Source organism: Bombus pascuorum, chromosome 8 (assembly GCF_905332965.1).
Source record: "Bombus pascuorum chromosome 8, iyBomPasc1.1, whole genome shotgun sequence".
Lineage (NCBI taxonomy): Eukaryota > Metazoa > Arthropoda > Insecta > Hymenoptera > Apidae > Bombus > Bombus pascuorum.
The window spans coordinates 12,575,037-12,592,379 of record NC_083495.1 but is presented as its reverse complement, the minus strand read 5'-3'; the positions used below and the strand labels follow the sequence as shown (position 1 = coordinate 12,592,379).

Below are 17,343 nucleotides of genomic sequence, written 5' to 3'. Positions count from 1 at the left end.
ATCCGGCAAAGGGACTTAAAATACAAAGAGATCTTGACATCGATCGACACGTAGTCTCCCGTCGATGCTGCAATAATATTTGCTCGTATATCGACCGGAAATAAAAACGTGAAAGGGATGAAAGTAGAATGCAATCAGTGACATAGTCGAGATAATCAATGCCAAGTGTCTTTTATAGAAACATTCGATGAATATCTCTTTATTCTTATCAGAGAAGAAAAGGATGCAAATAATCCTTTGTCATTTTATTTTATTTTATTATGCAGCAAGTAGAGCAAAAGAAGTTGTTAAATGGAAGAGTTGTTAAATATTTATTAGAATATAATATCGTGGTATTAAAATACAATGGTTGCAAAAAATATTGATATTTATTATACCATTGACATACTTAGTTAATTAGACCCCTACATATATATAGTATATTAAATTTCTTATTATTTAGTGGTATTTTCGTAGGATTAGAAAAATTCGGTAGTGAGAATGAGATGTAAAACCTGACAAAATAAAATTTTTTTAAAAAATACGAATATATGTAAAAATACTTAGTGTATGTATAAGAATTTTATTATAGTAGACGAACCAATTTATGTAATTACTTAATTCATTAAGATTATAGAGATTAGCGTGTATATTTGCGTGGTGTGTTTGCATACTACAGTTTAAAAAAATTAAATAATTAATTAAAACCGTGGAGTTTAGAGTGTATTTGGGAACATGCACACAATTTGCATGATTCTTGTTTAACAATCGAGTAAACGTCAATTTTTGTCAAAGATACTTTTAATTTAAAAGTTTCGTGCAATGAGAAAGCCATTCGTCATTGTGATCTTATAATTGAGGAAAGTTTCGAAAAACCTTCCAAGATCACTCGAATATTCATCAAGAGTATTCCTTACTGCGGTACTTCATCTTCTGCCTCCATCTCAAAAGCGCCAACTAAAATACGTACACTTAACAAAACCTGCCTCAGACTCAAAGTTTGACATATTCTCCGCGAATATTCCTCGCAACTTATCATCCTTTCAACTCTACCACAAAACAAACTTCGTGCACGATTTAACCTGAACGTGAATCTTTATAAATAGATTGCGGATATCTACGCAAATTTATAATTAATTTATTAGTTCTTATAAAATAGACGAAACACAAATAAGGAAAAGATCTGCTCTATGCAAATAGAAGAACAATCTGCGATCTACGGATAAAAATTTAAAAACAGAGCAATCATGGTCTACTGCGTTGTATGTTTTCCATAAATTGTCATATGTTTAGCATCCCCGTAAATGCATAAATATTTACGGTCAACTCGCAAGAATTGAGAAAAGGAAAATAAAACTCTCGATCACGATCTAATATTTTACGTGACTTAATATATTTTTCTATTACGTGCTTTCTACATACACTCCTGCGCGTTATACTTTTCCGAAATGCATCAAGAATTCACGATCCACTCGAAAACAAACTCGAAAGAAAAGGGAAAAGACTCACCCTCGATCGTGGTAAGTTCGGGTGGTTCGGACATGCCGAAGACCATTCGATCCTGCACGATCCAGCAGGAGACGAACAGGACGAGGACGAGGTTGACCGCATAGCCAGGCTTTCTCGAGGCGGTCACGCAGGACGTGGATGACGGCAGGGACGCCGTCGCGGCGACGGCGTCGGTGGCGTGCATCTTCACGACTGGCCCTGACACGCGGCCTCTTCTCGCTCACCCTTCTCTTCTCTGTCGTTGCTCACCCCTATGTATGTACGCATACGTGGTACGCACCGTGGAGCACCTGCACGCAGGTCAAGCCTGCCGTACCTACTTCCGGTATCACATATCCGCGCGATCGGCCCGTGTGATCGATAGCACGCGCATATCTCCGCACGTTCCACCTTTCCACGGGCAGCCAGAGGAAAGTAGGAAAGCAACTAGATTTAGAAAAATCGAAAATTGCCAGATGTTGAACGAGAATGAACTTAGGGCGGTATATAGACGGCTCTTTTATTCACCCTGGTCGTCAACGTCTTGTTGTACCGGCTCGTGGAGAGAGCGAAGAAGGAGAGGAAGGTTCGTGGACACGTTTTACCGCAACCACCACCACCACCACCACCAGAACTTCCCCTCACTGCTTGAACGACAGGTTCATGGGAACAGAATGGCACACTGCTTCTTTATTCAGTCTCCGACTTCTTCCTCCTTTTCTGCCTCTCTCATGTATACGTGATATATATTTTACTGTACGATCGATCCGCCGATTCGAAAACAGATACTTTCTTGATTATATTGCTTGAGTAATGCCCCAGGTTCTCGCCAAGATTTTCATGAAAATGGAGAAGAATTCACGAGTCGTTGAATAAAACGAAATAAGAGATACACGGTCGTCTTCGCCACGCGGCCAAGAGCGATATGGAGGCAGCAAACAACGACCGAATCGAGTCGGAGGGTGATCGCGACGCTAGGGCGCCGACGTCCTGCGCAATGCATGCGAGAACCAGCACGTTACTCGCACCCCCGCCTCGTCGCAGCTCCAACCGCAGCCGTGGAATCGTCGCAGGGGCGCAGAGCCCCTGAGTCATTCCTCGTGAAACAGCCAGAGAGACTCGAGGGTCGATGTGTTCCTCTGTGGCGCTACGTAAATATGTATGATTCTAAGCGAGGTACACATCGTCGACGTGCTGCTTCACGAGCAGGCGTAACAGAGGGTGAAAGGGAGTTGCGTTTCGTTACATACGCTGCGGAAACGCGTCGTCATCTTAACGACCTGACTACGGATTAGCAGTAGACCGAGATACGCGAGCGTACATTGTAAATATGGATCGTGAACAGGTCAGGTTGTTTCGCATCGATGATTGTAGAAGAAAATTAGGACAGGGAAAATGGGAAATTCGTTTAGGCTATATAAAGCGGCGTTATAGAGAATTGGAAGGTAAAGACCTAGAGTTTCGGAGAGTTAGTAGAATTCGCTGGAACATAGCTGTTATCGAATGTTGCGAAGAGTATCAAATTTTGGATAGTCCCTGGAATTCGTCGAATAGGTTAACGCTTCGATCATGCAGCATGATAATTGGAAGTATGGAATACGAGTATGACGAATGCCATTGCAAAATGTTTTACCATATGTTTATACAAATAAAACATTTTTCCTTTTATCTCTTCGTAATACCCAACTCTGGTGACCTATCGAACTCTTTATTTTTATCGAATTCGTGGAATAGAATAACCGTAAATCCTCGATTTTTTATAAAAATAAGATATCAGAGGATAGCAGGGATATTAAATATACAGCTTAACCTTCTTTTTTATGGAAATATTTATCAAATGTTTCATCGTGCGATCAATAAGAGTAGTTTTGTGCAATAATACCGCAAAAATCTAAAATTCCATATTTTGGACCACCTGAAACAAAATACCAGTTCAACCTTACGCTTCGCTTTTAAAGTTTAACTACTGAAATACCGTGCGAAACAGATCCACGCTCTATTGTCTGCGGATCTCAATTCTTCACACGTTCAGATGCCACGCATTCGTGTCATGTATTCTTCGTTGTTCGAATCTTCGTCAATATTTTAAGAGACGCGTATTCGTTCAAAATCGATATTTTTACACTCGTTTATCCGATCTTCCATATAAAGCTTCGTTTGAACGTTTAGATGTTTCCTGACGTTCTATCTTTGTTATTCTCTTATTTTTCCTACAACTATCAATTTGTATTATCATATCGAGCACCGTTCAATCGGAAAGAAAAAAATTCTAGAATAAAGCGATTAAAACTTGTCAGCTGTCGTTGTCGACGAACATTTCTATCGATATATTCACGAAGAGTTCTGCCATAAAGCCCTTGGGTATATTACATCGAGCGACGTCGTCCCGATTTTTATGGCAATCAAACGCGTAAACTGGTCTACTTCTGTCAGAAGCAGAAATTGAGAAATACTCGGGTACTATACAGTCGAGGTAATTAACACTCTGATCTTAATCTAATACACGGCCATTAAGTAGGTCCTTAAATTAGTTTATAACACGCATAGTATGAAATAGCGACAGAATTCATAGATTTTTTTAGGTATAAGAACGTTGAATCTAAAATTTTACAATACGATTCGCTGATTTCTTACAATTGCGTTATATCAATGTTTAATTTTATTTTTCAATCGGATAAGATCTATTTTACTATTCTTCGAGATTCTATAGCTTCTTGGAATCGACGTTGGTGAATTTAGATGCGACAGGTTTGCGAAAAGTGGTCGTAAAATCTGTTCCGTGGTCGACGTTGATATGTAGTTTCGCTGAGTTTTCGGTCACAGTACGTACAAATTTATTAGACATAAAAATTAAAAATTTCCCACTATATGCAATTTTCATTTTATATCAAATAAAAATTTATCACCTACAAAAATCTAAAATTATTCGACGTAATATCAGGTTGACCCAAAAGTGTCTTTCGCTATCTGCACGCAGCTGCTTCATTTGTTTATACAATGTTTATACAAATATGAAACCTAGTCTGTCAAATGTATTCGCCTTTATCTTCAGTCACATCCTCTAGCTGCCATAGGATACGTTTTGCACGCATTAAAACAAAAAATGCTGTGTATTTTATAATATAATGTAATAAGTTCAATTATTAGCTCATAAACCGAAAGAGACTTTTAGAAGAACCTAATATTTCCAAGGATTCTAGATACGAAAATCTAAAATCATTTCCAACGCAACATTTTGTAAAATTAATTAATAAATTTTGTAAAATCTTAGAAACTCGTAAGGATTATCGATCGAAGCAGTTAATACGATGAACTAGCATCTTTTGGAAAAGTTCCGAGACTCCTTCCAAGATAAAAATCGCACGAGTCGTCGAGCTATCAGGAACGTAGAAGGCGATTGCTTCTTTCGTGCAATCTATCGGAAGGGAATTCTCGTTCCGCTGTTTAAGGAGCAACGATTACCGGTTTCACGCGGAGACACGTGAGCCGACACGACGACGAGATGGTTACCACACGTTTCCAAAGAGGGTTTTGCCGTTTCTTTCGTCGGATTGCCGTTAATGGAACTCAGCACGTCGTAATGCGAGCAAAAGTATCGCGAGACACGTTACGTAAGTTAGTCGATCGGTAAAAGTGGGTCGTCCCCGTAAGGGAGGTTCGATAACTTCCAAACAGATCTCGCCGATACACTTCGCCATTCTAAGTAGCTTCGAATTGGAGTCGACGTCAGAAAAGCCGATCGGTGAATTTAGATGCGATAGTTTTGCGAGAAAAGATCGCAAGATCTGTTCCGTGCTCATAAGTTTGAGAACTTTGCCAACCGAACCGTCGTTTCTCGCGCAATAAAACAATCATTAATCGCAAACTTCTCCAAAATCTCTCCTCTTCTATACCTAGAAAAAATAAATATTATATCCTATTCTTAACGCGTTTTTTCTCTAAATCTGTTTAAATGTATGTCAATTTTCGAAACTATAAACGAATATAGTTGCTTGCTTATTCGAAGACGCAGAGCGTTTCCTTGTTTAACGTTAATTAAAGTTTCAGTTCAACTTCTAACCGTAGCCTCGTGAATAGGTAAATCTTGGTTTGCTGGATGTTGAAAGAGATAGGATGTCGAAACAGATGTTAGGCGAATCCATTGGGAGCGAACGTTGCGTAACTTTGGTTTGAAGTCTTGGAAAAGTGAATCTGTTACGATCATGTCCCCGAAGGCTGAAATTCTTCGCACGATGCGATCATTTGTTAGGGTAGGTTGAAGATACTCGGTGGATGTGAAAAGCTGGGAGATTTCTTTGTCTGACGAGCGAGTTGTTGCCGAGGTAATGTTTCGTGGAATTCTAATGGTCTTCCTTCTCGTTACTGGTAATCAATTTTACTCGATCGTTAGAGGAAGATTGTAGTTTCGATGAACCTTGTGCCACATTCTTAACAATGAGAGATCGTACAGAAGTGCGTGACGTTTTGATTACACCGTCATTTATTAAAGTAACGTAGAATCGGCGTTTTATTACCGTGAAAAGTCCAAAGACTTCGTTCGCGTAATGAACAAGGCTGTTAACAGGCATATTCGATTATAAATTTAATGCGAAATTACTGAAATTACATAAAATGGAAATTAAGCTTTTGCTCGTTATATTGGTAAATTTATTATACTTTTGATTATTTGGCTATAAATTTAATTTAAGTCTACGTAAAAAATGAAATTGACGCATGTAAAAAGAATTTTCCATCGTGTTAATGGATTTATTAGATTTTGTGTATTTATTGCATTACGAGCCATAATCGAATATTCTAGCCATTAATGTAGGTAATTTGAATATATATAGTACCTTGACATGGTAAAGCTTTAAATTCTCTACACTCGATAGTTTATATGATGATCATCAGGAGAAAAACGCGATATTTTATATCTTTCGTCTGTCAATTTTATATCTTTTGTCGATCAATTTTATATTTTCAAGACTTTACAGTTTAACGCTGTACGTTGTACAAATATGTACACTCGTACAAACGATGTATACTCAGTCAATCGAATATTACGCAACTGCGTCTGACAGATCGAGCACCTTAGCGACCGGTTGCGAATGAAAATAGAAAGTAGCTTCCACAGACTAACAGAAAAAGAACCGACTGGAACAACATCATCAATATTTCATGAACAACGAAAGTTCAACTTCTTCTACGAGGCGAAGAAAGACATAAATGTGTAAACTCTTACGATTTTATATTAGAAACTATTTCTTCTTAGAAGAAATATAGATCAATATACAAGATCGTGTACATTTTTATGATTTTGTATTTAACGTTTTTCCTTGTTACAAGACAGATCAATATATATAAGCAATATAAAAAGCTTTTATTATTTGACAGTTAATATCTTAGTTTCTGCTTATAAAAAAATAGATTAATATAGCTAGGATATAGAAAGTCTGTGAATTTTTGTGATTTTATATTTAAAATCGTTCTTTCTTTCTTACAATAAAATAGATCAATATACAATATACAAGATAGCACAAAATACACGTTTCTTCGTATTTTACGATGTTCTCGGGCGTTCCGATGTCACCACTTCCCTCTGTTCATTTATGAATCACTATGCTTTCAACGCAAAAGCAAAATCTTTCGAAAAATCGAATACGATTATTAGTTCCAGAGTAGAGTACTTTTGGACTTAGAAATTAACAGAGATCTTCAATTCTTCGTTGTGGCTACCAGATTGGACCAGTAAGTCGCGTATTCCTTCAAAATGGTGCCTCTGTAATCAGAAAAATCACAAATTTCAGATTAAATACCCTAACTTAAAGTAAATGGTCGAAGATTAACGTCTTAGATTCTTTTAGATTGAAATATCTCGGCATTCTTTGGCGAGTTTATAGCATCCACGTTTGACATGTAAAATATCGTGTCGTGTATCATTTCGTTTGCGATATAATTCAGAGAATCGTAAGTATTACGATAGCTAATAAAATGCAAAATCAATGCCGCTATCCACTCGTATTTTATTGTTAATACTATACTTAAAACACGCTAGCTGGAGGAGAAATACCATAAGTCATGTGTTTTGTCCTTTACAGAGTAGCGAAGCAATTTTTTTTTTTTTTTTTTTGATACGCTGTCGATCAATTTTGTATTATCACAAACTTCTTTTTATGATTCAATCTGTCTTCATTTCACACCAATCTAATTATACTCTTTTATATTTTTAGAAATATTGATTACCACAAGATTAGCTATATACTATTGATCTTTTTAGAAAACTTGATGAATTTATCATATCTCTTAAAGTATCATTACATATATATATATATATATCTTTACGATTTTTTAACCACTGAGCTGTATAAAAATAAGAAGATCAATGGAAATACATTCTCTTTTATTGCTTTCGAAATATGTGTACCAGAGATACTATTAAGGAGATTGGGTCTTTAATGATCAGCCATGCGTCAGCTACTCCTACGGTTCAGAACCTAAGAACAGTATTAATCCAACAACAAAACTGTTCCTATAAAATAATGAATACAGATGCAAAGAGCAACAACGAAATCGTTAATGTTAATATCAATAGCGTTTTGCGGCAGAAAATTATGAAAATAAGTGATATTTACCGATGTGCTGAATAATGATTAAAGAAGCTGTCTTTTGTGTTTAGATAATATATCAACATAAAATAATAATTGAAATTAAAACATTTATATATCAAAAATAGAGAATATAATAAAATATAAATAAAATAATAAAAATACAGAATTCTTTTCTTAATAACATCGATAACATTGAATAAACTCACCGTATGAATAGGATGCAACGGAAACATCGCATTAACGCTACAAGCGTAACAAGTAAAATATTGATCGAACAAAAGAAAACGCTCGAAGTTGATGTTTTAAACTTCACTGAACGAACGCGTCCTTTCCCTCTTTTCTTCTTTTTTTTTTCTTTTCAAAACCCGTATACTGCTGGGATACACGAGGGTGAACAAATTTAAAACTACACCACTTACGAGTCGGGTTTTCCCATGCTCGTATGAAAAAGGTAAAGGAAAGGTAAAAAGAAAAAAATAGAAGTTTCTGTACTGTAAAACGATTCAACGTGGTATTTCGAACGAGGGACCGCAACGAGCTAGAACGATTCATCCGTTACCTTTCAGCCCGGCATGCGAACCTTCTGACCTGTAATATTCCCTGGAAATTCGATGGTTTATTAGCAAACCTGCCGTGTACACGCGTATTCGCGAGCAATCGCGCGGCGGAAACGATTATTTCCACTGGCCAGCAGCATACAATTAATCTTATTACGTTATCCCCTGTCGAATGGAAATCCTTCATCCACGTCGTAACTTAGTGAACTCTATTTTCCAAGATAATTAGTACCTAATGAAGGCCACATTTTCGATTTCAATTTCAATGATATAATTTCGCAATACGATATAACGTGAAGGCGAATAACGAGATCATTGCAGTTCGGTGAACGTAAATTTGTCAAAATCGAATAGAAAGGAATTACAAGTTAGGAAATTGCAAATACGAAATTAATGGAGATCCTCGTATGAAATATTGGAATTTGTTTCCCAGGATAATCGATGACACAAATTTTTTCATTTTACATTTTAATTGGATTAATTCAATTTCAGAATGTGATGCACAAGAGCATCGCAATTTGGTGAAGAGATTTTCGACAGAAGCTCGACATTGCAAAGAGTAATTGCAATTTACGAAATTGGAAATATAGAATTATGGAAATTTTCCTTTTAATTCGGCTAATGTGTACGATGAAAGGGTTGTAATTTAGTAAATAATAATAAACAAACATTTAAGATGTTCACTTTCCCGATGAATTGGAAAAAGGAAATAGATACACCGCAATTTGACGAATATAACTGTTTTACGAATTAACACGATCATGCTTTAAAGAATCGAGATTAGGGTTGGATCTTTTTTTTTAATTTCAGTTCGACAAATTTAATTTTACCGATGAATCAAAAGAAAAGAAACGAGTAAATATAATTTGCTTCGAGAGATAAATTATTACTATTTAGATAATGTACTTTTGCACAGAAATATAATTGCAATTTAACAGAACGTAATTCTCTGGATGAATTAAAATCAAATTAACTAATTCTTTCCCTTCAACTTTATCCAACGCGATTCTTTTGCATGTTGAGAAAATGAATGTTTCTTTATGACTTTGAGTGCACGACTTACGTAGGAAACTGAAGAAAAATGGAAGTTTTTCTATTTGGACCACAGGAAACCGCGAGTAGATTGTTCAAGTCCCAACGGGTAAAAACCCGTGGCTAAAATTAATTAATTAGCCTAGCTTGGAAGTTTAACGCTTCCTACCAACGTGTTCCTCTGGTAACTAATGGGGACATTGGTCGTAAATTATTGTCACAGTAGATTAATTATTTGCGAAGCAAAAGAAATTTCTTTTGAAGCTAAGAATCCCGTGGTGCTCGCTGTATTAAATATTCACATAGAATGGCTTAATTTGCAACAGTTGCTATCGGGATCTACCAATCACCGAAATGCAGATGAGTTAAAAAGAGGAACGTCAAAGTTGCAATAATACAAAATAAACGATTCTAAAAAATAATTAGAAATTTTAAGGCAACATGACCTTCATAAAGCATATTACTTTTTTTTACATCTTTCTGACTGTGTTTAATGAAATCTTTATATTAAAAATATTTAACGGAAGAAACGCGCAATGTATGGAGATTATTAAAATACCAGTGATCTATGAATGATGCGTACAAACTCAATTAAATGAAACTTTGGAATATTAAAAAATAACTGCAACGTACGTGTACATGACGAAATTAAATTTCTATATTTTTCTCATTACGTGAAGTAGAATTTTCGTAAAATTCACATAAGCAATAAAGATTATTAACATTTTTCTGTGAGCTATTTTACAGACACGTGTAAATTTGAAATATTAAACGATAATTAGAAACTAACGATAAAAATGATCTCCTTTGATGTTTCTTAATTATTTTACACGTAAATATTTTATTCGGAAATTGGATAAATAACTTTGTAAATAACTTGGATAAATAAATTTATTAAAAAGTCTGTGTTCTATTAAAACTGATACTATCCATTAAGAACGAAAATATGGTTAAGCCCAATTAATAGTCTGATACTGGCTAATGCTTTGGTAAAACGCGTTTCGCAGAAATGAGGACTTTGCGAATAATTACATCTAATTTGAGGACTGCAAAGATGAACTCTTTGACAGACATCAAAAACTAAGTACAGCACAGGGTATTATTATCCCTAGAGGATGTGGCTGATAATTACCACTTCGATTTTAGTTTCTCTTTCATTATCCTCCTAATTTTGTGATATCCTGAACTTTTTGGCACCAGTGAAGTTGTTAAAATTGTCTCATGTTGTTCGTATTATTTATTTTTCAATTTATTTTACAATACTTTCCAAAACTCCACTGCAACTAATTTCTATCGTTCGACGATCTTTCGTTTACAGTGAGTGAAGAAGGATCCAAAGATTTTATATACATATGAAAATTTTTTATATTAATTCTAAGTAACAATTTAATTTTCTTTTTAATATAAATCCAGGAAATAAAAACAGTAAAGACATTGATAATAATTTCACTATATTTCTTTGATAAAAGAAACAGTTTTTAAAGGAACGATACGGGGATTAAGAAATATTCAGAAGTCATAGTACGGTGAATAAATGATCATGCTATTTTGTAACTGCATTATAATGGCTTGTACCCGTTCTCGTTTTAAGCGCAACAAATGATATCGTTTCGTATACGATAAGAGTGACGCAATCTTGCGAGTAGATTGCATTCCACGGGGAAGAATTTACAAATATTTCCCTTCACCAAAGTGCTACCAATTACCATAAATTATATTCTGCACATGCTTGTCGTTTATAATAAACGTGTGTAAATTAAGCTTGACAGTATTGGAAATTTATGTCGATTCTCCTGTTAATCTATGATAGAATACGTGACGTTTGAATGAAGCATTATTGAGACTTATTCATATATCAACGAACGTACAATGATTATCAGAAATTATTATGAAATTAGACTAAAATCGAATAATTCCACGATTAACGAAATTTCACAGGTTACAAATTAATGCTAGATAAATAAATTCCTTTACGTAACTCTAACAAAATTTCCTACCAGAACAAATCAATTTTACAAATTAAATACAAAACGATTCGTAAAACAGCGATGACTCTTTCCGAAACTGGCCATCAAAAAGTTTCACTGCAATAAATATTACGAAGCTCGGCTACAGAAAGTTTCACTGTAAAAATACACAGTAACTTAGTTTCAGAAGGTTCCACCTCGTTTAAAATATCGCGCAACTCGATTTCAAAAACTTCTGTTGTAAAAGCATCCTGCAACTGTTAATCCAACGTATGAGAATATTGCCAAAGTACAACGATACGAAACGTACGCAATGCGATTCTCCGCAATTCCGAAGATCATCCACGCGACTCTCCGTGGCTGGCTTTAAATTTCTATCAAAGCGATCGATTTGCAAGGCAAACCGCGTTAGTGCGGTTTATCTTCCCCGAACGAAGAAAATTGGCACTCACGTGAAGTACACGCGTCCACGGGCGTTCGGTGGTGCATTCCAGATAAGAGTGGCGTGCTGTTTCACGTAAGGATCGGCGTGTGTCACGGCACTGCATTCGGGGTGGGTATTCGTGTTGTCGGTTTGCGCCCAGGAACCAATCCAGTTGTCTGTATCGGGGTCACGTGCCTGCAGGAAGAATCCCTTGAACGACGAGCCGCTGATGGTCACTGGAAAAACATTCGGTTCACTGGAGAACTCAATTTCCAGGGACAGTTTGATGATATTGTCCGTGAGTATGGGTTGCTGAGGAACACAAAGGAGGCAAGTAAACATAGAAAGAACGATCGACGAATGTAAGAAGGGATGTTGGAGAATGTGATTTCTCGTAGGTGGACCAATTAATCCGCACATTTTTTCGTTAATCAATCTTTTTCTGGCATTTATGGCTCCATTTGGATACACCAGCAAAGTTGAACATTCTATTTTGCTGCTTGAATAAATGGTTCGTCGTTATGAAGGAAATCTGTTAACTTGCGCAGGAATTTGTTGGACGATAAAGCGGATACGTTGGTAGGTAGCTTGAAATTTTTCCGGAATTTTTAGAAGCTTAGAATACCAACTGTATGTATATGTGAAGTGGACAAAATGAATGTACGGGGCATGCTGTGTTATTATACTAAAAAAATGCGATGTAATAAAAATTGTAGTTTAACGCGGTGGTATTTTTTAGATGCTTCTTCCCAAGATTGGGGAGATTCTGTTTTATAAATTTTACTTGTAGAATGAAAAAATTGATTATTTCCTGTAAGATACTGTGTTCGTTGCTAGCTTACCATTCATAGCGAATAGAAGGTAAGGGAAATAGAAACAATATAAAAATATAATATAATAATCCCAAAAAAAAACATTTTAACATTTTTACAGTGTGTGAAAAAATTTCTTGGAGATAAGAGAATAGGTGCATAGTATGAATATTAGAATGACGAGGAATAATCACAATCGCAATCGTGATTCGTATATTATTCTAAATTTATCGATAAGATTCAATGATAAAAAAAAAGAAAATAAAGAGAGAATAGGTACTATAAAACAACTTCAGGAAATTGCTAAGGAAGTAAAAGGAAAACGTGAACGAAACTTTCAGCAGTAGGAAGCAGGAAGCTTATTTTCTCCGAGAACGTAAACAGGACGTAGACCTTGGGATTCGTTTCGACTACTATTCGTTTGCGCCTCCCTCGCTACACCCTATTTCATTCCGGCTTCCCCATTTCTCGAATATTCCAAGACATTCGAAAGGAACCAGTTTAGTCGCAGGTCAATCGCCTTAATATCTCTGCTCGTGATAAAAAAGGAAGGTCAATACCTCAATTATATTCTTAGTCGAACCCTGTTATCTTCCCTTGTTCTCTTCCCCTCTGTTTCATCAATTGTGATGGAATGATTTCTGACCTTCAATCTAACATACAAATGTTGATACAAATGAAACATTGTTCATTAAAAGACAACTTGAATATTTAGATAAATTTAATATTTATTTTAATCTGAAAACCTCGTTTCTCTGCTTCTCAACAAAAAATGCAATATTCATTTTTAAAATATAAATTTAATATCAGCAAAGTGAGATAAATAAAAGAGTAATATTTACATTTGATATTTTTCTTTTTAACGTTTTAACATCGTGCTTTGTTTCGACAGAAATGTACTATTTATTTTCAGAATTTAGAATAAATTCAAACTATTTGCTGTCGAGTCAGTTACAGTCTTTCGAACAAAAACCAAATAATGTTTGCACTCTATTGGAACAATGAACGAACGAAATTTTCATACGTTTTGTATAATTGTTCAATCTTTCGTTAAATTTTGTGATTTTCATACTGAAGGTAAAATCACAAAGTTACGACAGACGTGTATATCAAGCTTGATGAATAATAAATAACTATATCCTATAATAACTGTATTTACTATATAATATTAAATCGGATAAATAACTTCGATATTGATTGGCAAAATTAGAATGTAATGTTCGTGCCACTCCCTTTCCATCGACACGGTAATCTTCTATTCTGTCCACACACAACTTTTTTCTTCTTTCGCTTTTGATCGATACACGGTATTAGAGTCGGTGTACAAAGGCGACGTTGTACAAAGAACACAATTAGGATGACCAAAAAGAAAAAGACGAAGTTGCTACGATACGCTGGTTGTTCGGTACTGAGCGAGGTTTCGAACTTAATTTCAATTTACAATAGACAGTGTGTAACAAGAGTGAATTAAAAATTGAATAACAAAAAGAGATCATCGAAGCTACGTATCTCAAAAGCGTATTTTATTTTCAAAGAAGTAGAAGTAACGATCGACCAACCTACTAAAACACGCTATACAAAGTTTAAAATTATACAATTGAAATACCATTGAAGGGTAACTAAATGAAGATGAATAAATACTAAAGTGACATTCAATTTTATAAAAAGTAATTAATAACAAATTCGATTATCAGAAGACTAGAGATATCTTTTCTCTGTCGCTGTGTAACAAATAAAACGATGTATCATAGGATGCGTTCAAAACGTGTAAATTAAAACATTCAAAGTAAACACCAAGTATTAAAAGAACAGAAAGTACTCGACAAATTATCGTAAATTGTGTAAAAATTCCTCTTCGTTCGTTCAACCATAAATGGAAGACGAGAAACGAGAGGAATCGTCGTATAATTGTATTTTATTTTAACGTGAGGGAAGTCAGTCTCGCATTCTAGATAGGTTCTGCGAATAGAAGGACACGTAGGCGAGTTGCTTGCATTCTAGAATGCGTGCTTTAGATTTAACTAGGCAAAGTCAGGTCAGGCTAGCGCGTATTTCTTTTTTCGTGCAAGCGTGTTAAGTCGAATGAGAAAGCTGCAGCTGGGGAACCTTGCAAACCTTAGCCTGGCTCCTTACTTATCGAGCTGCATGGTTGCAAAATATGTTACTTCCGGTTTCTATGTACGTGCACGAAATTACTTGGCAAATTAATCAACCTGCTAACAAGACTCTCGATCTGAGGGTAAAAAATTCTTGTCAACTTGTAAACTTCCTTACGAATCATTTTCAGAAATTTTACTGTTACTTTCTATTTGATAAAATTGTACGTTGTTTTACTAGTAGTACGAACAATAAAAAAATAAAAATTCCAATTTTATACCCATCTACCCTAAAGATTAGTTCGATCAAACGACACTAGCCATTTCTTCGCTTCTTTTTTAGATCTTCAATTTATTTATTCGATTCGTCTACATCGTTATAGAAGCGCCGTTGTCATTAAAATATTCCAGCAAGCTTTCGCCGAGCTTCTCCACGTCTTAGTTCTTACGATTAATATTCATTGATATAACAAATTCTTATCAAATTGTTTGTCTCCCTTTGATCGTCGATGGAAATCTTCGACGAAGCAGCGCAAAAATGTTTACTTCCACTGCAAATCCTGCGTTATTCGTCGACAATTTGATCAATATTCGTCTTGCAGACATTAAACTTTGTAGAGTAAAAAACGAAGTAGCAGCTACGGTACTGTGGCTAAAAATTTCACTCGCGTTCCTACAAAATTTCCATCAGAGATCGGAAATTCGAAGACCGGTTTTAGAACTCAGGAAACTGTCATTTAATCGTGATAAGCTACGAAGGTTGGGCAAGTTTAGCGCAAACGTTAAACTCGAACGCGAGTTTGATCTAACGTTTCGTTACACGACAAGTTGGCTGAATAAGAGGGATTTTAGGCACGTAATTTCGCTGGTGTTCGACGAAGTCTATATAGAAACGTATTTTTCAGTCGTAGACGATTCACGCTATTATTCCGATGATTGAACATGCAGAACCGGACCGAGCCGCAGAATACGCGATTGTTAGCGTTTAGACGCGTTTCGAGTTATCCACGTTGATTGGATCGATTGTTCCCTATATCGGCTTCGTCCCGTTATTCTTTTCCTATTCGATCGTTCTCGCCCTGTATCGCTAATTTTCCGACAGAATACAAAGGAAATTGTTTGCGACGAAACGTTCGACTATCTCTTTTCACCCCTTTCAAAGGAAATAAGATTCTCTCGTTTCCTTTTTGAAGAAACGATTTTTCTTCTTCTTCGCAAAGTAGTTTATCAGCTTTTGTGAAGAACAATGCGTACTGCGACTGAATTCTCTTTACAAATGGGAGGAAAATTGTTTAATTGTAGTCTTGTTTCTTATTTTTCTTATTTTCCAATTTACGAGGTAATTAGTTGAGTGCGCATGTTTTCGCATTTATGGCGACTTTAAATGTGCAAAAGCGTAAACAACGATTCTTTAAGAGACGGATAACGTACCAGTGATCTGAGATCCAGGGCCGTATTGCGACGACGAGGCGGTAAAAGCGTAAGGACTCGATTGTACGGATTGCGACTTCGCTTGGCCATGATTAGGTTCGTTGGCTTTCGATGGCTTCACGCAAGTATCCACCGGTGCACCGTCAGGGAAACTGTACGCGACGAACACCGAAGAAAGCACGATCAATGTACCAAACGCCACGTTCCTCTTGATCAAGCTCATGTTCATCTTTTGACGCTCCTCTTGCGCTCCTGACAGTATTAGATTTTTGCATTAATGAGGATAGTAATGAAGTTATCGGTTGCTTGGAAAGAATTTGTGAATTGAAATTATTATTTTAAAATTGTTAAAATTATTTTCAAATATATTAAGATATAAGATTTGATACATCTGACAAAATATTTAGACAATATAATTTGGAAAAAAAAAGAAGAAAAAAGGAGCAGTAGGTATGTAAGTATCCCTTTTCTCCTTGATAATTTAAGGAAAAAAGTAAGGAAATTGAAAGACACTTACTACGATTAAATTAATAAGAAAAAGACGTAAAATTAAAAATGATCGTGTTGGAGGTAGAATGACTGGAAGGGAACTGCACCACTCGACCTCCTGCGAGTAACTCAAACGTGGCCAGATCCCACCATGGAATCATAAAAGGCTGGCACAATTCACCTTTGCTAATTGTCACTTTCACTTCGATCCCTTCGTTGATTCTGCAGCTGACTGCGAATCGTGTTTCGATATCCTTCGCGTTTAATCCTTCCCACTTTCGAAGGAACAGCTCGGTGGGTTACAAATTTTCGAAAGTATGATGCTGGAGATGTAAAACTTATAGATTCACGTGTTCGTCGATTCGATATCTTGGCCTGCTATATCTTTTAGGAAAATATCTCTTGATACAAGTGAAAGATATTTGAAAATGTATTTTTTAATCAAATAAAAATCAGTTCGTTGGTAACAGAAACATTTCTA

At 35.8% G+C, this 17,343-nt stretch overlaps 2 protein-coding genes across 7 annotated transcripts in view; both read right to left on the bottom strand.

Annotated features, from left to right (window-relative positions):
* Positions 1–2,428, bottom strand: part of LOC132909670 (uncharacterized) — a 47,133-nt gene extending 44,705 nt beyond the window's left edge. For 2 of the 6 annotated variants that reach the window (XM_060964610.1, XM_060964614.1), the window contains exons 1-2: positions 1,996–2,427; positions 1,489–1,914 (exon numbers count right to left, since the gene is read on the bottom strand). In XM_060964610.1, the coding sequence (XP_060820593.1) occupies positions 1,489–1,672 (184 nt within the window). In that variant the 5' untranslated portion in view covers positions 1,673–1,914; positions 1,996–2,427. Of the gene's footprint in view, positions 1–1,488 lie in introns of all 6 variants that reach the window. The other 4 variants (XM_060964612.1, XM_060964615.1, XM_060964613.1 and 1 more) reach the window with 3 other exon arrangements.
* A 4,439-nt stretch (positions 2,429–6,867) lies between these two features.
* On the bottom strand, positions 6,868–17,266 carry LOC132909673 (putative defense protein 3). Its single transcript, XM_060964619.1, has 4 exons — positions 16,891–17,266; positions 16,374–16,625; positions 12,063–12,270; positions 6,868–7,225 (listed from the first exon to the last, which is right to left on the bottom strand). Exons 2-4 carry the CDS (start codon positions 16,600–16,602, stop codon positions 7,162–7,164), a joined length of 501 nt encoding a protein of 166 aa, XP_060820602.1. The 5' UTR covers positions 16,603–16,625; positions 16,891–17,266; the 3' UTR covers positions 6,868–7,161.
* Positions 17,267–17,343: the final 77 nt, after the last annotated feature.

Bases quoted from the DNA above. Each gene is read 5' to 3' on its own strand.
- LOC132909673 (XM_060964619.1), bottom strand. From the start codon at position 16,602: ATGAACATGAGCTTGATCAAGAGGAACGTGGCGTTTGGTACATTGATC. The intron at 12,271-16,373 runs GTACGTTATCCG...ATGTTTTTCCAG, and splicing joins CCCTGGATCTCAGATCACTG to TGACCATCAGCGGCTCGTCG. The intron at 7,226-12,062 runs GTGAGTGCCAAT...TTCTGATTACAG, and splicing joins CGTGGACGCGTGTACTTCAC to AGGCACCATTTTGAAGGAAT.